This window comes from Oncorhynchus gorbuscha, linkage group LG03, assembly GCF_021184085.1.
Source record: "Oncorhynchus gorbuscha isolate QuinsamMale2020 ecotype Even-year linkage group LG03, OgorEven_v1.0, whole genome shotgun sequence".
Lineage (NCBI taxonomy): Eukaryota > Metazoa > Chordata > Actinopteri > Salmoniformes > Salmonidae > Oncorhynchus > Oncorhynchus gorbuscha.
The window spans coordinates 2,641,298-2,662,414 of record NC_060175.1 but is presented as its reverse complement, the minus strand read 5'-3'; the positions used below and the strand labels follow the sequence as shown (position 1 = coordinate 2,662,414).

The following is a 21,117-nucleotide window of genomic DNA, read 5'->3' as shown; positions in this document are numbered from 1 at the left end:
CTCTAGAATAGTCTCTAGCTGTCTGGGATAGAATAGTCTCTAGCTGTCTGGGATAGAATAGTCTCTAGCTGTCTGGGATAGAATAGTCTCTAGCTGTCTGGGATGGAATAGTCTCTAGCTGTCTGGGATAGAATAGTCTCTAGCTGTCTGGGATAGAATAGTCTCTAGCTGTCTGGGATAGAATAGTCTCTAGCTGTCTGGGATAGAATAGTCTCTAGCTGTCTGGGATAGAATAGTCTCTAGCTGTCTGGGATAGAATAGTCTCTAGTCTTATCTAGCTGTCTGGGATAGAATAGTCTCTAGCTGTCTGGGATAGAATAGTCTCTAGCTGTCTGGGATAGAATAGTCTCTAGCTGTCTGGGATAGAATAGTCTCTAGCTGTCTGGGATGGAATAGTCTCTAGCTGTCTGGGATGGAATAGTCTCTAGCTGTCTGGGATAGAATAGTCTCTAGCTGTCTGGGATAGAATAGTCTCTAGCTGTCTGGGATAGAATAGTCTCTAGCTGTCTGGGATAGAATAGTCTCTAGCTGTCTGGGATAGAATAGTCTCTAGCTGTCTGGGATAGAATAGTCTCTAGCTGTCTGGGATAGAATAGTCTCTAGCTGTCTGGGATAGAATAGTCTCTATTATCTAGCTGTCTGGGATAGAATAGTCTCTAGCTGTCTGGGATAGAATAGTCTCTAGCTGTCTGGGATAGAATAGTCTCTAGCTGTCTGGGATAGAATAGTCTCTAGCTGTCTGGGATATAATAGTCTCTAGCTGTCTGGGATAGAATAGTCTCTAGCTGTCTGGGATGGAATAGTCTCTAGCTGTCTGGGATGGAATAGTCTCTAGCTGTCTGGGATAGAATAGTCTCTAGCTGTCTGGGATAGAATCGTTTCTAGCTGTCCTGGATAGAATTGTCTTTATTATCTAGCTGTCTGGGATAGAATAGTCTCTAACATCTTTGACTGAGTTTAGTTAACTGCCAGAGGCAGGGCAAGGGAGGAGAATGCACAACAAGCCTCTGCAGTATGTCTCAGCAGGCGTCGTGTTGGACAGATAAGACAGGGTAGAAGATAGATCTACTTACTGACAGCAGAATGAATGAGCTAATCTTGTCTCTAAAGCATTCAGAGGTTGGCTAATCAGTTAATATCCAAGTGTGATATGAAAAAAAGTGTCTGAAATTGAAAGGTAACATTGGATATGTGAATCCGCTGACCTGATGGGGCCTAAACCATCGAATATATAGCTGATGTGGTAGGACCTAGACCTGTCAGCTTTAGCTGATGATCAAAGACAATTTTGTAAATCTGTCATTTAAATCTGATAAAAGCCACATAAGTGTCTGTGTGTGTGTGTGTGTGTGTGTGTGTGTGTGTGTGTGTGTGTGTGTGTGTGTGTGTGTGTGTGTGTGTGTGTGTGTGTGTGTGTGTGTGTGTGTGTGTGTGTGTGTGTGTGTGTGTGTGTGTGTGTGTGTGTGTGTGTGTGCGTGCGTGTGTGTGTGTGGGTGCGTGCGTGCGTGCGTGCGTGCGTGCGTGCGTGTGTGTGTGCATGCGTTAAATCAATTGGCGAAGGAAAACGACATTCTAAAGTCTGCTATCCTCATTGAAACAGGCCTTGGTTGAGTGTGTGTTCTGAATATCAATACTGTTGTACAGTGGAGTAGTACTTAGTCCTAAACTCTTCATTACAGCCACAGAGGAATAAGAAATGAGAAATTATGTCAAAACATGACTTGTCTGTGGTGTGTGTGTGTGTGTGTGTGTGTGTGTGTGTGTGTGTGTGTGTGTGTGTGTGTGTGTGTGTGTGTGTGTGTGTGTGTGTGTGTGTGTGTGTGTGTGTGTGTGTGTGTGTGTGTGTGTGTGTGTGTGTGTACCAACCTGTCAATGCAGAATCTGCTGCACTCTATGTCTGTCTGCTCTGCACACACACAGCGCTGTGATTCCTTCCCTCCTCCTCCTCTTCCTCTTCCTCTTCCATCTCCTCCTCCTCCTCCTCCTCCTCCTCCTCCTCCTCCTCCTCTCTCACTGGAGCGACGTACACGCTGGGAGCTTCTGTAGCTGGACATACCGTACGGCACTGTACGCCTACACAAACACACACAGGCAAATCATTAGCATAGGGGTGGCAGGTAGCATACCGTACGGCACTGTACGCCTACACAAACACACACAGGCAAATCATTAGCATAGGGGTGGCAGGTAGCATACCGTACGGCACTGTACGCCTACACAAACACACACAGGCAAATCATTAGCATAGGGGTGGCAGGTAGCATACCGTACGGCACTGTACGCCTACACAAACACACACAGGCAAATCATTAGCATAGGGGTGGCAGGTAGCATACCGTACGGCACTGTACGCCTACACAAACACACACAGGCAAATCATTAGCATAGGGGTGGCAGGTAGCATACCGTACGGCACTGTACGCCTACACAAACACACACAGGCAAATCATTAGCATAGGGGTGGCAGGTAGCATACCGTACGGCACTGTACGCCTACACAAACACACACAGGCAAATCATTAGCATAGGGGTGGCAGGTAGCATACCGTACGGCACTGTACGCCTACACAAACACACAGGCAAATCATTAGCATAGGGGTGGCAGGTAGCATACCATACGGCACTGTACGCCTACACAAACACACACAGGCAAATCATTAGCATAGGGGTGGCTGATAGCCTGGCAGTAATGTATCTGTTAGAGCATTGGGACGGTAACCCAAAAGGTTGCTTGTTTGAATCCCCAAGGTGGACAATTCTGCTATCCTGCCACTGAGCAAGGCACTTAACAACTTCTCTCTGAGTGACGATGACATGGCTTAAGGCAGCCTTCTGCATCTCTCTGATTCAGTTTCAATTCAAAGCATTCCCATGTACCATATCAATAGGTTCCCCATGTACCATACATACATATCAATAGGTTCCCCATGTACCATACATACATATCAATAGGTTCCCCATGTACCATACATACATATCAATAGGTTCCCCATGTACCATACATACATATCAATAGGTTCCTCATGTACATTTACATTACATTTAAGTCATTTAGCAGACGCTCTTATCCAGAGCGACTTACAAATTGGTGCATTCACCTTATGACATCCAGAGAGGAAGGAGGGAGAGGAGGAGGAGGGAGAGAGGGTGAAGGAGAAGAGGAGGGAGAGAGTGTGGAGGGGGAGGAGAGGAGGAGGGAGAGAGGGAGAAGGAGAAGAGGAGGGAGAGAGTGAAGGAGAAGAGGAGAGGAGGAGGGAGAGACGGTGGAGGAGAAGAGGAGGGAGAGGGTGAAGGAGAAGAGGAGAGGAGGAGGGAGAGACGGTGGAGGAGAGGAGGAGAGGAAGGAGGGAGAGAGGATGGAGGAGCGGAGGAGGGAGAGGAGGAGGAGGGAGAGAGGGTGAAGGGGAAGAGGAGGGAGAGAGTGTGGAGGAGGAGGAGAGGAGGAGGGAGAGGAGGAGGAGGAGAGGAGGGAGAGAGTGTGGAGGAGGAGAGGAGGGAGAGAGTGTGGAGGAGGAGAGGAGGAGGGAGAGTGGAGGAGAGGAGGAGTTGAAGGAGGGAGAGAAGATGGAGGAGCGGAGGAGGGAGAGGAGGAGGAGGGAGAGAGGGTGAAGGAGAAGAGGAGGGAGAGAGTGTGGAGGAGGAGGAGAGGAGGAGGGAGAGAGGGTGAAGGAGAAGAGGAGGGAGAGAGTGGAGGAGGAGGAGAGGAGGAGGGAGAGACGGTGGAGGAGGAGGAGAGGAGGAGGGAGAGACGGTGGAGGAGAGGAGGAGAGGAAGGAGGGAGAGAGTATGGAGGAGTGGAGGAGGGAGAGGAGGAGGAGGGAGAGAGGGTGGAGGAGGGAGAAGAGGAGAGAGATGAGGAGGACGGAGAGGGAGAGGATGATGAGAGGAGGAGAACGGAGAGCGAGAGGAGGGAGAGAAGGTGAAGGAGGAGGAGAGGAGGAGTGAGAGAGGCTGGAGCAGGAGAGTAAGATGGTGGAGGTTGGAGGTAGAGAGGTGGAGGACGACTAGTAGGAGGGTGGAGGAGGTTGGAGGTAGAGAGTAAAATGCTTCCCAAGTGGCACCCTATTCCCTATATACCTGCACTACTTTTGACCAGAGCCCCATGGCCACTTTAATGAATAGGGTGTCATTTGGGACAAAACCTCTCTGCTTGCTGTACTTCACGTTACAGTCTCTATCATTCAATTTAATTAAATTCAAAGGGCTTTATCGACAGGTGAAACATATGTTTACATTACCATAGCAAGTGAAATAGATAATAAACAAAAGTGAAATAAACAATAAAAAATGATCAGTAAACATTACACAAAGGAATAGAGATATTTTATATGTTATGTTATGTTGTTTTTTAGTGTTTTTAAAGATGTGCAAATAGTTCAAGCATGAAACGAAAATAAATAAACATAAAGATGGGTTGTATTTACAATAGTGTTGTTCTTCACTGGTTGCCCTTTTTTTCTGGCAACAGGTCACAAATCTTACTGCTGTGATAGAGTGCTAGTTGGGTTTGTTTTCAAATTCTTTGTGGGTCTGTGTAATCTGAGGGAAATATGTGTCTCTAATATGGTCATACATTTGGCAGGAGGTCAGGAAGTGCAGCTCAGTTTCCACCTCATTTTGTGGGCAGTGAGCACACAGCCTGTCTTCTCTTGAGAGCCAGGTCTGCTTACGGCGGCCTTTCTCAACAGCAAGGCTATGCTCACTGAGTCTGTACATAGTCAAAGCTTTCCTTAAGTTTGGGTCAGTCACAGTGGTCAGGTATTCTGCCACTGTGTACTCTCTGTTTAGGACCAAGTAGCATTCTAGTTCGCTCTGTTTTTTGGTAAATTCTTTAAAATGTGTCAAGTAATTTATAATAATAATAATAATATAATATATGCCATTTAGCAGACGCTTTTATCCAAAGCGACTTACAATCATGTGTGCATACATTCTATGTATGGGTGGTCCCGGGGATTGAACCCACTACCCTGGCGTTACAAGCGCCATGCTCTACCAACTGAGCTACAGAACCCAATTGAATTATCTTTTTGTTTTCTCATGATTTGGTCGGGTGTAATTGTGTTGCTGTCCTGGGGCACTGTGGGGTGTGTTTGTGTTTGTGAACAGAGCCCCAGGACCAGCTTGCTTAGGGGACTCTTCTCTAGGTTCATCTCTCTGTAGGTGATGGCTTTGTTATGGAAGGTTTGGGAATCGCTTCCTTTTAGGTGGTTGTAGAATTTAGTCTCTCTTCTGGATGTTGATCATTAGTGGGTATCGGCCTAATTCTGATATGCATTATTTGGTGTTTTAGGTTGTACACAGAGGATGTTTTTGCAGATTTATGCATGCAGAGTCTCAATTTGGTGTTTGTCCCATTTTGCGAATTCTTGGTTGGTGAGCGGACCCCAGACCTCATAACCATAAAGGGCAATAGGTTCTATAAATTATTCAAGTATTTTTAGCCAGATCCTAATTGGGATGTCAAATTTGATGTTCCTTTTGATGGCGTAGAAGGCCCTTCTTGCCTTGTCTTTCAGATCGATCACAGCTTTCTGGAAGTTACCTGTGGCGCTGATGTTAAGGCCGAGGTAGGTATAGTTTGTTGTGAGCTCGAGGGCAACGGTGTCTAGGTGAAATTTGTATATGTGGTCCTGGCGACTGGACTATTTTTGGAACACCATTATTTTTGGTCTTACTGAGATTTACTGTCAGGTCTCAGGTCTGACAGAATCCGTGCAGAATATCTAGGTGCTGCTGTAGGCCCTCCTTGGTTGGGGACAGAAGCCCCAGATCAGCAAACAATAGACATTTGTCTTCAGATTCTAGTAGGATGAGGCCGGGTGCTGCAGACTGTTCTAGTGGCCTTGCCAATTCGTTGATATATATGTTGAAGAGTGGGGCTCAAACTGCATCCCTGTCTCACCCCACGGCCCTCTGGGAAGAAACACTTGTTGTTTGTGGATGGATTTTATCATGCCATATGTTTTTCCCCAACCCCACTTTGATTTCTTATAGCCAAATTGGTTCAAAGATTCTTCTTTTTTTAAATCAACAAAGCACTTTGCCTTTGTTTTCTGTTTGTTTGTTTGTCAATTAGGGTGAATACTTGGTCTGCCGTACGTTCATTTGGTAGTACATTGTTTTCACTAAAGAAATGTAGAAGTCCACTTGATAATGATAATGCAGAGGATTTAACCCAAGGTTGCTGTTTATGTATATCCCACAGTAGTTATCGGGGGCCAAAAGATGGAAGCTGTTTTTTCCACTTTGTGTTGTTTGTTTAGTGTTTTCCAATTTTCCCAGAAGTGGTTAGAGTCTATGGATTCTTCAATTATAGTGAACTGATTTCTGACGTTCTATTTCTCTCTCTCTCTCTCTCTCTCTCTCTCTCTCTCTCTCTCTCTCTCTCTCTCTCTCTCTCTCTCTCTCTCTCTCTCTCTCTCTCTCTCTCTCTCTCTCTCTCTCTCTCTCTCTCTCTCTCTCTCTCTCTCTCTCTCTCTCTCTCTCTCTCTCTCTCTCTCTCTCTCTCTCTCCTCTCTCTCTCTCTCTCTCTCCTCTCTCTCTCTCTCTCTCTCTCTCTCTCTCTCTCTCTCTCTCTCTCTCTCTCTCTCTCTCTCTCTCTAGCTCTCTCTCTCTCTGTCTCTCTGTCTCTCTCTCTCTGTCTCTCTCTCTGTCTCTCCCTCTCTCTCTCTCTGTGTGTCTCTCTGTGTCTCTGTCTCTCTCTCTCTGTCTCTCTCTCTGTCTCTCTCTCTGTCTCTCTCTCTGTGTCTCTCTCTGTCTCTCTCTCTGTCTCTCTCTCTCTCTCTCTCTCTCTCTCTCTCTCTCTCTCTCTGTCTCTCTCTCTGTGTCTCTCCCTCTCTCTCTCTCTCGGAGCTGCAGGCTGGAATGTTGTGATCAAGTCAAGACATTGAGGAGAACTGTTTTTGTTTCACACTAAGAGATTAACAATTACAACATTTTTGGTGTAAGAAGTAAGAGCTGGCTGTCTGATCGGAAAGGTTTTTATTATTTATGAACGTCCTGTTCTGACAGTAGACACCCTATACTCTCTTTAGTGCATTACTATGGGCCCTGGTCGAAAGTAGTGCACTCTATAGGGAATATGGTGCCATTTGGAACACTGCCCTAGTTGTATGGATCTAATGGGAGGCCCCATTACTGGAACTAATAGCTGCTGAGTGGATCTGAGTGGATCTTAGTGGATCTTAGTGGATCTGAGCGGATCTGAGTGAAGCTGAGTTTAGCTGAGCGGAGCTCAGTGGAGCTGAATGGATCTGAGAGGAGCTGAATGGATCTGAGAGGTGCTGAGTGGAGCTGAATGGAGCTGAGAGGTGCTGAGAGGTGCTGTGCGGAGCTGAATGGATCTGAGAGGAGGTGAGTGGATCTGAGTGGATCTGAGTGAAGCTGAGTGGAGCCAATTGGAGCTGAGAGGTGCTAAGTGGAGCTGAGTGGAGCTTAGTGGATCTGAGTGGAGCTGAGTGGAGCTGAGTGGAGCTTAGTGGATCTGAGTGGAGCTGAGTGGACCTGAATGGATCTGAGTGGATCTGAGTGGAGCTGAATGGATCTGAGTGGATCTGAGTGGATCTGAGTGGATCTGAGAGGAGCTGAGCTGAGTGGAGCTGAGAGGAGCGGAGCTGAATGGATCTGAGTGGATCTGAGTGGAGCTGAATGGATCTGAGTGGATCTGAGTGGATCTGAGTGGAGCTGAGAGGAGCTGAGCTGAGTGGAGCTGAGAGGAGCTGAGCTGAATGGATCTGAGAGGAGCTGAATGGATCTGAGAAGTGCTGAGCGGAGCTGAATGGATCTGAGAGGAGCTGAGTGGAGCTGAGAAGTGCTGAGCGGAGCTGAATGGATCTGAGAGGTGCTGAATGGAGCTGAGAAGTGCTGAGCGGAGCTGAATGGATCTGAGAGGTGCTGAATGGATCTGAGAGGCGCTGAATGGAGCTGAGAGGAGCTGAATGGATCTGAGTGGATCTGAGTGGATCTGAGTGGAGCTGAGAGGAGCTGAGCTGAGTGGAGCTGAATGGATCTGAGTGGATCTGAGTGGAGCTGAATGGATCTGAGAGGTGCTGAATGGATCTGAGAGGTGCTGAATGGATCTGAGTGGAGCTGAATGGATCTGAGTGGATCTGAGTGGATCTGAGTGGAGCTGAGAGGAGCTGAGCTGAGTGGAGCTGAGAGGAGCTGAGCTGAATGGATCTGAGAGGAGCTGAATGGATCTGAGAAGTGCTGAGCGGAGCTGAATGGATCTGAGAGGAGCTGAGTGGAGCTGAATGGATCTGAGAGGAGCTGAGTGGAGCTGAATGGATCTGAGAGGCGCTGAATGGAGCTGAGAAGTGCTGAGCGGAGCTGAATGGATCTGAGAGGAGCTGAATGGATCTGAGAGGCGCTGAATGGATCTGAGAGGAGCTGAATGGATCTGAGAGGCGCTGAATGGAGCTGAGAAGTGCTGAGCGGAGCTGAATGGATCTGAGAGGAGCTGAATGGATCTGAGAGGCGCTGAATGGATCTGAGAGGAGCTAAATGGAATTGAGTGGAGAGATGTGTAGAGAGGTGAAACTTTACATACCGTAGAATCATAGCATCATTCACCAAGTAATTTGCTGTCACAAACTCCTGTCAGAAATTCAGATAACTCCTGCGCCACAACCTGTTGCGTCAGCCTATTTTCTTCATAAGTGTTTGTGTCAACACCTGCTACCAATTAGCCAACTAGCTAGCTAGGTTTCAATGGAGACCGTTTCGTCTGGAATAGCTAACGAACGTCTCCAGCGCTGTAGAAGCTAGTGTCCGGGACATTATTGACAATCCGGAGATCCAATGCGGCAATTGTTTGCTAGTGGAGGTTTACAGGAATGAGGTGGCTGATAGATGATTGTTGACTACAGGAAAAGGAGGACCGCGCACGCCCCCATTCTCATCGACAAGGCTGTAGTGGAGCACGTTGAGAGCTTCAAGTACCTTGGTGTCCAAATCAACAACAAACTATCATGGTCCAAGAACAACAAGACAGTCATGAAAAGTGCATGACAACACCTATTCCCCCTTAGGAGAAAAGATTTGGCATCCTCAAACGGTTTAACAGCTGCACCGTCGAGACTGGTTGCATCACCGCCTGGTATGGCAACTGCTCGGCCTCCAACCGCAAGGCACTACAGAGGGTAGTGCCTACGGCCCAGTACATCACTGGGGCCAAGCTTGCTGCCGTCCAGGACCTCTATGCCAGGCGGTGTCAGAGGAAGGCCCTAAAGATTGTCAAAGACTCCAGCCACCCTAGTCATAGACTGTTCTCTCTGCTACCGCACGGCAAGCAGAACCGGAGCGCCAAGTCTAGGACCAAGAGTTGTGATTTAAAATGTGATTTGATTTGATTTATCCTTAGCAAGCTAATTTTAATAATTTGTGAACTTATGGGGAAAAAGCAAATTAGAACTCTCTCTTATGACCGAACGCCGATCGGGCCTGATGGATGTTTCCTCACCTTGTCATCTGTCTGAATGGCCTGTGCTACCTGGAACTTGCCTACCTACGGAGTCGTCTCCATCTGCTTCTCCTCCTCCATCTTGTAGTGGAGTAGAAAAAGAACAACAAGAGGTTTATTCCAATCAGTGCAAAGTCGTGGAAACTGAAGGCGGCGGCAAAGAAGAGTGGAGGTTCAGAGCAGATTCACATGAGGCTTACTGCACTGGTGCCTGATCTACCTGCACCTTCATCTCTGGGACTGCCTGTGTCTGCAAGAGGTTCAGAGCAGATTCACATGAGGCTTACTGCACTGGTGCCTGATCTACCTGCACCTTCATCTCTGGGACTGCCTGTGTCTGCAAGAGGTTCAGAGCAGATTCACATGAGGCTTACTGCACTGGTGCCTGATCTACCTGCACCTTCATCTCTGGGACTGCCTGTGTCTGCAAGAGGTTCAGAGCAGATTCACATGAGGCTTACTGCACTGGTGCCTGATCTACCTGCACCTTCATCTCTGGGACTGCCTGTGTCTGCAAGAGGTTCAGAGCAGATTCACATGAGGCTTACTGCACTGGTGCCTGATCTACCTGCACCTTCATCTCTGGGACTGCCTGTGTCTGCAAGAGGTTCAGAGCAGATTCACATGAGGCTTACTGCACTGGTGCCTGATCTACCTGCACCTTCATCTCTGGGACTGCCTGTGTCTGCAAGAGGTTCAGAGCAGATTCACATGAGGCTTACTGCACTGGTGCCTGATCTACCTGCACCTTCATCTCTGGGACTGCCTGTGTCTGCAAGAGGTTCAGAGCAGATTCACATGAGGCTTACTGCACTGGTGCCTGATCTACCTGCACCTTCATCTCTGGGACTGCCTGTGTCTGCAAGAGGTTCAGAGCAGATTCACATGAGGCTTACTGCACTGGTGCCTGATCTACCTGCACCTTCATCTCTGGGACTGCCTGTGTCTGCAAGAGGTTCAGAGCAGATTCACATGAGGCTTACTGCACTGGTGCCTGATCTACCTGCACCTTCATCTCTGGGACTGCCTGTGTCTGCAAGAGGTTCAGAGCAGATTCACATGAGGCTTACAGCACTGGTGCCTGACTCCAACTGCACTTCATCTCTGGGACTGCCTGTGTCTGCAAGAGGTTCAGAGCAGATTCACATGAGGCTTACTGCACTGGTGCCTGATCTACCTGCACCTTCATCTCTGGGACTGCCTGTGTCTGCAAGAGGTTCAGAGCAGATTCACATGAGGCTTACTGCACTGGTGCCTGATCTACCTGCACCTTCATCTCTGGGACTGCCTGTGTCTCCAACTGAGCAGACTCCAACACGTGGACTCCAACTGAGCTGACTCCAATCTCTGGGACTCATCGTGGACTGCCTGTGTCTGCAAGAGGTTCAGAGCAGACTCCATGACTACGCACTGGTGCCTGATCTACCTGCACCTTCATCTCTGGGACTGCCTGTGTCTGCAGTGGTTCAGAGCAGATTCACATGAGGCTTACTGCACTGGTGCCTGATCTATCTGGACCTTCATCTCTGGGACTGCCTGTGTCTGCAAGAGGATGCAGCAGATTCACAGTGGGAGCAATGGTGCCTGATTATCTGCACCTTCATCTCTGGGACTGCCTGTGTCTGCAAGAGGTTCAGAGCAGATTCACATGAGGCTTACTGCACTGGTGCCTGATCTACCTCACCTTCATCTCTGGGACTGCCTGTTTCAAGAGGTTCCAGAGCAGATTACAGGACATCACTGGTGCTGTTACCTGCAACTTCATTTGGGAATGCCTGTGTCTGAAAAGAGGTTCAGAGTCTATCATAGCTTACTGCACTGGGCCTTCTACCTGACCTTCATCTCTGGGACTGCCTGAACAGTCTGAAGATGGATTTGAAAGAACTGATTGGTTCTCTGGTGCCTGATCAACCTGCCCCTTAATCTCTGTCCATCTGCCTCCCTAAATCGTGACATTGAATGGTTCAGCAGACTTGTATACTGCACTGGTGCCTGATCTACCTGCACCTTCATCTCTGGGACTGCCTGTGTCTGGAAGGTTCAGTGACCATTTTGATAGGCTTCTGGACTGGTGCATATCTTGTTTTATCTCTGGGACTGGGATCTGCAAAGGTTCAGAGCAGTTCCTGGAGGCTTACTGCACTGGTGCCTGATCTACCTGCACCTTCATCTGGGACTGCCTGTGTCTGCAAGAGGTTCAGAGCAGATTATAAGGAGGATGTGGATCTACCACAAATCATCTGGGACTTCCTGTGTCTGCAAGAGGTTCAGAGCAGCATTACAGGAGGATGGGATCTACCTGCACCTTCATCTGGGTTCCTGTGATCCAAGAGGTTAGAGCAGATTATAAGGAGGACTGGGATCTACCTGCACCTTCATTCTGGGTGCCTGATCTGCAAGAGGTTCAGAGCAGATTATAGGACTGGATGGTGCCTGATCTACCTGCACCTTCATCTGGGTGCCTGGATCTTACACAGCATTATAGGAGGATGGGATCACACACAAATCATCTGGGTTCCTGGATCCTTACGCAGCATTATAAGGAGGATGGGATTCAGAGCAAATCATTTGGGTTACTAGGTGCCTGATCTACCTGCACCTTCATTCTGGGACTGCCCAGCAGAGGTTCAGAGCAGATTCACATGAGGCTTACTGCACTGGTGCCTGATTACCTGCACCTTCATCTCTGGGACTGCCTGTGTCTGCGATGGCGGTGCTGACTCTAACTACGCTGACTCCAACTACGCTGACTCCAACTACGCTGACTCCAACTACGCTGACTCCAACTACACTGACTCCAACTACGCGGACTCCAACTTCGCTGACTCCAACTACACTGACTCCAACTACGCTGACTCCAACTGAGCTGACTCCAACTGAGCTGACTCCAACTACGCTGACTCCAACTACACTGACTCCAACTACACTGACTCCAACTACGCTGACTCCAACTACGCTGACTCCAACTACGCTGACTCCAACTACGCTGACTCCAACTACGCGGACTCCAACTGAGCTGACTCCAACTACGCTGACTCCAACTGAGCTGACTCCAACTACGCTGGACTCCAACTGAGCTGACTCCAACTACGTGGACTCCAACTGAGCTGACTCCAACTACGCTGACTCCAACTGAGCTGACTCCAACTACGCTGACTCCAGCAGTGGCTTAGAGTTCGGCTCCTTTCCCTCTATCTGGACCTGACGGGGCCGCTGCCTGCTGTGGGATGCACAGATCAGTGGGAGCAATGGGCCTTTATCTGCTTCTCCTGGTCCCGTGAAAGGTTCCGTGAATTGTGTGAGGGTTAGGGTTAGGCAGATTGCTCTATCCCCTTCTCCGGCTTTTCAACGGTGAGAAATATTTCAGTTCCTGGAGCACAAGTACAGGACATCAATAAGCTGTTCCCTAACATTTTAAATTGAAATTGAAAAGGAAATTGAGTCTATCATAGTTAATGTGGGATTCAATGACATTATGAAGGGCAGCTCAGAACAGCTGAAGATGGATTTGAAAGAACTGATTGGTTCTCTGCTTGACACCAACAAACGCCCCATAATATCTGTCCATCTGCCCTACCTAAATGGTGACATTGAATGGTTCAGCAGACTTGTATCCCTCCATAACTGGCTACCAGACTATTGCAGCTCTGTGGGTGGAACATTTAGTGACCATTTTGATACCTTCTGGAAGCATAGCTTGTTTTATAAGGAGGATGGGATCCACACAAATCATCTGGGTTCCTGGATCCTTACACAGCATTATAAGGAGGAAGTGATCCACTCAAATCATCTGGGTTCCTGGATCCTTACACAGCATTATAAGGAGGATGGGATCCACACAAATCATCTGGGTTCCTGGATCCTTACACAGCATTATAAGGAGGATGGGATCCACACAAATCATCTGGGTTCCTGGATCCTGACACAGCATTATAAGGAGGATGGGATCCACACAAATCATCTGGGTTCCTGGATCCTTACACAGCATTATAGGAGGATGGGATCCACACAAATCATCTGGGTTCCTGGATCCTTACACAGCATTATAAGGAGGAAGTGATCCACCCAAATCATTTGGGTTCCTGGATCCTTTCACAGCATTATAAGGAGGAAGTGATCCACCCAAATCATTTGGGTTCCTGGATCCATTCACAGCATTATAAGGAGGATGGGATCGCAGAGTTGTCATAATGCTTCAGCAAACATGATCTCAGGTGTGCCTGAAGACAGAGTAAGTAACCTAATTGATGTCCCTTTAACTGCCCTGAATATCTCTTTTGATACTACAGCTATTGTATGCAGTAATCATGAGCCAATGAACCAGAGTTATACTGTTAGCACTGTGTACCTAGTAGGACGTTCAACTCACCTTGCACTAACATCAATAACATGAGCATGTCTACTTCTGCTAAGCTTCCCAGTAAAGCCATGAAAACAACCAACCATCCCAGAAAAGTGCTAAAAATAGCCCACGTAAACAAATGTAAAATATTGTGAAATGTAGCTTAAAAGTGGCCTTTACAATGAAGCTAAACCTCTCTCTAACTGGTCTGGAGCTGGTCTATACAGTAGAGCTACACCTCTCTCTACCTGGTCTGAAGCTGGTCAATACAGTAGAGCTACACCTCCCTCTAACTGGTCTGAAGCTGGTCAATACAGTAGAGCTACACCTCTCTCTAACTGGTCTGAAGCTGGTCAATACAGTAGAGCTACACCTCTCTCTAACTGGTCTGAAGCTGGTCAATACAGTAGAGCTACACCTCTCTCTAACTGGTCTGAAGCTGGTCAATACAGTAGAGCTACACCCCTCTCTAACTGGTCTGAAGCTGGTCTATACAGTAGAGCTACACCTCTCTCTAACTGGTCTGAAGCTGGTCAATACAGTAGAGCTACACCTCTCTCTAACTGGTCTGAAGCTGGTCAATACAGTAGAGCTACACCTCTCTCTATCTGGTCTGAAGCTGTTCAATACAGTAGAGCTACACCTCTCTCTAACTGGTCTTAAGCTGGTCAATACAGTAGAGCTACCCCTCTCTCTAACTGGTCTGAAGCTGGTCTATACAGTATAATTTGGCCATGTTTTTGGTGAGAAAGTGTTGGTAGGCCCATTGTATATATAGCTATTGATTTATGTGTTTCTCAAGATTGGACAGTTGGGCACTAAAGCTAGCATACATTAGTCCAACATCAGCAGCATTGTAGCAGATCCAGTCCAATGAGGCTGCTAACCAACCTACCTGTTTAGTGCTGCACACAATTTTAACACAATGCTAGTTAGCTACTTACTGTAGTAGCGCTAATGCTAACATTATTATGAGTTTATATAGTCCTGTTTCAGTGTATGAAGTGGCTAACCTGTAAAAATGAGTAACCTGTACAAGTGGGTAATTTGTACAAGTGGGCAATAATAAGGTGTGAAACGTAAATGTTGTTTTTATTGCATATCCTACTCCCCCTGAGACGTCCTCAGGGGGATGGGCTCACACTCAGGGGATCTGCCATTATTGACCGTAGCAATTATGGTTAATTGCCTTGCTCAAGGGCAGAACTACAGATTTTTTAAAACATAAATCATGGTGTCTTTCATATGAAGATGTCTGCAGGGTAGGACTGAACAGCGTTAACTACAGTAGGCCCTGTCACATACCAGGGATGAAAACAGTCCTGAGAATGTGTACGGACTGGCAACTGGCTGATCCATAAATATCAAAGGCTGAGCTCTACATAATATGATCGAAGGAGAGAAGAGAGGGAGAGATGGAGAGAGAGAGGAGGCAGATTCATATGTCGGCAAATCTAGAATCTGGAGCACGAGAACAACTCAGGAGAAGAAGAAGAGAGAGAGGAGGAAAGAGAGAGAAGGAGAGGGAGAGGAAGAGAGGGAGAGATGAAAAGAGAGCGAAATAGAGGGAGAGAAAGAAGTAGAGGGAGAGAAGAAGTGGGGAAGGAGGAGAGAAGAAGAGGGAGAGAGAAGGAGAGGGAGAGAAGAAGAGGGAGAAGAAGAGGGAGTGAAGAAGAGGGAGAGGAGGAGAGGGAGTGGAGCGAGGGAGAGACAGAGGGAGTGGAGGAGAGGGAGAATATGAGAGAAAGAATATGAGGGAGAGGAGGAGAGGGAGAACATGAGAGAAATAAGATGAGGGAGAGGAGGAAAGGGAGAGATGAGAGTGAGAAGGAGAGGAGCATAGGGAGTGGAGAGAGGAAGAGACCGAGGGAGAGAAGGAGAGGGAGAAGAATAGAGTGAGAGGAGGAGAGAGGGAGAGAAGGAGAGAGGGAGAGGAGAGGGAGAGTAGGAGAGGGAGAGAGGGCACGACAAAACCTATTCCCCCTCAAGGGACTGAAAATATTTGGCATGGGTCTTCAGATCCTCAAAAGGTTCTACAGCTGCACCGTCGAGAGCATCCTGACTGGTTGCATCACCCCCCCCCCCTCGCGCTGCTTCTACTCTCTGTTATTATCTATGCATAGCCACTTAAATAACTCAACTTGTACACAATTATCTCAATTACCTCGACACCGGTGCCCCCGCACATTGACACATTGACTCTGTACCTGTACCCCCTGTATATAGCCTCCACATTGACTCTGTACCTGTACCCCCTGTATATAGCCTCCACATTGACTCTGTACCGGTACCCCCTGTATATAGCCTCCACACTGACTCTGTACCTGTAGCCCCTGTATATAGCGTCCACATTGACTCTGTACCGGCCCACGCTTGGATTGCGTCCTACCTGACAGGTCGCTCCTACCAGGTGGCGTGGCGAGAATCTGTCTCCTCACCACGCGCTCTCACCACTGGTGTCCCCCAGGGCTCTGTTCTAGGCCCTCTCCTATTCTCGCTATACACCAAGTCACTTGGCTCTGTCATAACCTCACATGGTCTCTCCTATCATTGCTATGCAGACGACACACAATTAATCTTCTCCTTTCCCCTTCTGATGACCAGGTGGCGAATCGCATCTCTGCATGTCTGGCAGACATATCAGTGTGGATGACGGATCACCACCTCAAGCTGAACCTCGGCAAGACGGAGCTGCTCTTCCTCCCGGAGAAGGACTGCCCGTTCCATGATCTCGCCATCACGGTTGACAACTCCATTGTGTCCTCCTCCCAGAGCGCTAAGAACCTTGGCGTGATCCTGGACAACACCCTGTCGTTCTCAACTAACATCAAGGCGGTGGCCCGTTCCTGTAGGTTCATGCTCTACAACATCCGCTGAGTACGACCCTGCCTCACACAGGAAGTGGCGCAGGTCCTAATCCAGGCACTTGTCATCTCCCGTCTGGATTACTGCAACTCGCTGTTGGCTGGGCTCCCTGCCTGTGCCATTAAACCCCTACAACTCATCCAGAACGCCGCAGCCCGTCTGGTGTTCAACCTTCCCAAGTTCTCTCACGTCACCCCGCTCCTCCGCTCTCTCCACTGGCTTCCAGTTGAAGCTTGCATCCGCTACAAGACCATGGTGCTTGCCTACGGAGCTGTGAGGGGAACGGCACCTCAGTACCTCCAGGCTCTGATCAGGCCCTACACCCAAACAAGGGCACTGCGTTCATCCACCTCTGGCCTGCTCGCCTCCCTACCACTGAGGAAGTACAGTTCCCGCTCAGCCCAGTCAAAACTGTTCGCTGCTCTGGCCCCCCAATGGTGGAACAAACTCCCTCACGACGCCAGGACAGCAGAGTCAATCACCACCTTCCGGAGACACCTGAAACCCCACCTCTTTAAGGAATACCTAGGATAGGATAAGTAATCCTTCTCACCCCCCTTTAAGATTTAGATGCACTATTGTAAAGTGACTGTTCCACTGGATGTCATAAGGTGAATGCACCAATTTGTAAGTCGCTCTGGATAAGAGCGTCTGCTAAATGACTTAAATGTAAATGTAATGTAAATGTAAATGTAAATACCGGTACACCCTGTATATAGCCTCCACACTGACTCTGTACCGGTACCCCCTGTATATAGCCTCCACATTGACTCTGTACTGGTACCCCCTGTATATAGCCTCCACATTGACTCTGTACCGGTACCCCCTGTATATAGCCTCCACATTGACTCTACCGATACCCCCTGTATATAGCCTCCACAATGACTCTGTATCGGTACCCCCTGTATATAGCCTCCACATTGACTCTGTACTGGTACCCCCTGTATATAGCCTCCAAATTGACTCTGTACCTGTAGCCCCTGTATATAGCCTCCACATTGACTCTGTACCTGTAGCCCCTGTATATAGCCTCCACATTGACTCTGTACCAGTACCCCTGTATATAGCCTCCACATTGACTCTGTACCTGTACCCCTGTATATAGCCTCCACATTGACTCTGTACCTGTACCCCCTGTATATAGCCTCCACATTGACTCTGTACCGGTACCCCTGTATATAGTCTCCACATTGACTCTGTACCGGTACCCCCTGTATATAGCCTCCACACTGACTCTGTACCGGTACCCCCTGTATATAGCCTCCACATTGACTCTGTACTGGGACCCCCTGTATATAGCCTCCACATTGACTCTGTACCGGTACCCCCTGTATATAGTCTCCACATTGACTCTGTACTGGTACCCCCTGTATATAGCCTCCACATTGACTCTGTACCTGTAGCCCCTGTATATAGTCTCCACATTGACTCTGTACCGGTACCCCCTGTATATAGTCTCCACATTGACTCTGTACCGGTACCCCCTGTATATAGCCTCCACATTGACTCTGTACCGGTACCCCCTGTATATAGTCTCCACATTGACTCTGTACCTGTACCCCCTGTATATAGCCTCCACATTGACTCTGTACCAGTACCCCCTGTATATAGCCTCCACATTGACTCTGTACCGATACCCCCTGTATATAGTCTCCACATTGACTCTGTACCTGTACCCCCTGTATATAGTCTCCACATTGACTCTGTACCAGTACCCCCTGTATATAGCCTCCACATTGACTCTGTACCGATACCCCCTGTATATAGTCTCCACATTGACTCTGTACCTGTACCCCCTGTATATAGTCTCCACATTGACTCTGTACCTGTACCCCCTGTATATAGCCCCACTATTGTAATTTACTGCTGCTCTTTAATTATTTGTTTTTCTGGGGGATTTTCTTAAAACTGCATTGTTGGTTAAGGGCTTGTAAGTAAGCGGTCTACTGTTGTATTCGGCGCAAGTGACAAATAACACCTGATTTTATTTTAAATAGAGGGAGAGAGAGAGAGAAGCAAAGTGAGAGAAGATTTGCTCCTGTAGCTCTAACTCCAACATTGTTTGGGAGGCTATAAAGTCCATAGAGAATAAGAGCACCTCCTCCCAGCTGCCCACTGCACTGAGGCTAGGAAACACTGTCACCACTGATAAATCCACCATAATTGAGAATTTCAATAAGCATTCCTCTACGGCTGACCATGCTTTCCACCTGGCTACCCCAACCCCGGTCAACAGCTCCGCATCCCCAGCAGCTACTCCCCAGCTTCTCCTTCACCCAAATCCAGATAGCAGATGTTCTGAAAGAGGTACAAAATCTGGACCCCTACAAATCAGCCGGTCTAGACAATCTGGACCCTGTCTTTCTAAAATGATCTGCCGAAATTGTTGCAACCCCTATTACTAGCCTGTTCAACCTCTCTATCGTATCATCTGAGATTCCCAAAGATTGGAAAGCTGCCGCGGTCATCCCCCTCTTCAAAGGGGGAGACACTCTAGACCCAAACTGTTACAGACCTATATCCATCCTGCCCTGCCTCTAGACCCAAACTGTTATAGACCTATATCCATCCTGACCTGCCTTTCTAAGGTCTTTGAAAGCCAAATTAACAAACAGATTACCGACCATTTCGAATCCCACCGTACCTTCTCCGCTATGCAATCTGGTTTCAGAGCTGGTCATGGATGCACCTCAGCCACGCTCAAGGTTCTAAACGACATCATAACCGCCATCGATAAGAGACATTACTGTGCAGCCGTATTCATCGACCTGGCCAAGGCTTTCGACTGTATCAATCACCACATTGTTATTGCCAGACTCGACAGCTTTGGTTTCTCAAATGATTGCCTCCCCTGGTTCACCAACTACTTCTCAGACAGAGTTCAGTGTGTCAAATTGGAAGGCCTGTTGTCCGGACCTCTGGCAGTCTCTATGGGGGTGCCACAGGGTTCCATCCTCAGGCCGACTCTCTTCTCTGTATACATCAATGATGTTGCTCTTGCTGCTGGTGATTCTCTGATCGACCTCTACGCAGACAACACCATTCTGTATACTTCTGGCCCTTCTTTGGACACTGTGTTAATTAACCTCCAGATGAGTTTCAATGCCATACAACTCTCCTTCCGTGGCCTCCAACTGCTCTTAAATGCAAATAAAATGAAATGCATGCTCTTCAACCGATCACTGTCCACTCCTGCTCGCCCGTCCAGCATCACTACTCTTGACGGCTCTGACTTAGAATAATACTAATAATGTAATTACTTCGCCACCATGGCCTATTTATTGCCTTAACTCCCTTAACTTACCTCATTTGCACTCACTGTATATAGACTTTTTGTTTTCTTTTGATCTACTGCATTATTGACTGTATGTTTTGTTTTATTCCATTTGTAAATCTGTATTGTTGTATCTGTCGAATTGCGATGCTTTATCTTGGCCAGGTAGCAGTTGTAAATGAGAACTTGTTCTCAACTAGCCTACCTGGTTAAATAAAGGTGTTCTCAACTAGCCTACCTGGTTAAATAAAGGTGTTCTCAACTGGCCTACCTGGTTAAATAAAGGTGTTCTCAACTAGCCTACCTGGTTAAATAAAGGTGTTCTCAACTAGCCTACCTGGTTAAATAAAGGTGTTCTCAACTAGCCTACCTGGTTAAATAAAGGTGTTCTCAACTAGCCTACCTGGTTAAATAAAGGTGTTCTCAACTAGCCTACCTGGTTAAATAAAGGTGTTCTCAACTAGCCTACCTGGTTAAATAAAGGTGTTCTCAACTAGCCTACCTGGTTAAATAAAGGTGTTCTCAACTAGCCTACCTGGTTAAATAAAGGTGTTCTCAACTAGCCTACCTGGTTAAATAAAGGTGTTCTCAACTAGCCTACCTGGTTAAATAAAGGTGTTCTCAACTGGCCTACCTGGTTAAATAAAGGTTTTCTCAACTAGCCTACCTGGTTAAATAAGGGTGTTCTCAACTAGCCTACCTGGTTAAATAAAGGTGTTCTCAACTAGCCTACCTGGTTAAATAAAGGTGTTCTCAACTAGCCTACCTGGTTAAATAAAGGTGTTCTCAACTAGCCTACCTGGTTAAATAAAGGTGTTCTCAACTAGCCTACCTGGTTAAATAAAGGTGTTCTCAACTAGCCTACCTGGTTAAATAAAGGTGTTCTCAACTGGCCTACCTGGTTAAATAAAGGTGAAATAAATAAAGAGAGAGAGAGAAGTTTGAACCGGAGTGACTTGGCCAAACAAGATGTTAAATGTTTCCAATCTTCAGTTTGTCCATGTATACGGGTAAGAGTCTAGCAACATTGTCAGATATAAGTTTCTAACATTGTCAGTAAGTTGTTTGTATTGCAAGTTAAAGCGTACTGTTAGTTAGCTGGCTCGCTAACTAACGTTATGTGTATGATCAGTGTAGTAATATTATTAGAATCTTAAATCCATTTGAATTGCT

The 21,117-nt window shown here is 47.5% G+C and overlaps 1 protein-coding gene across 1 annotated transcript in view; it reads right to left on the bottom strand.

The window, feature by feature from the left end:
• Nucleotides 1–1,994: 1,994 nt before the first annotated feature.
• LOC124032448 (endothelin-3-like) overlaps nt 1,995–21,117 on the bottom strand; it is a gene marked incomplete at its 3' end in the record, with an annotated part of 65,435 nt that continues 46,312 nt past the window's right edge. The window contains exon 4 of the mRNA XM_046344852.1: nt 1,995–2,073. Within this exon, the coding sequence (XP_046200808.1) occupies nt 1,995–2,073 (79 nt within the window). The remainder of the gene's footprint in view (nt 2,074–21,117) is intronic.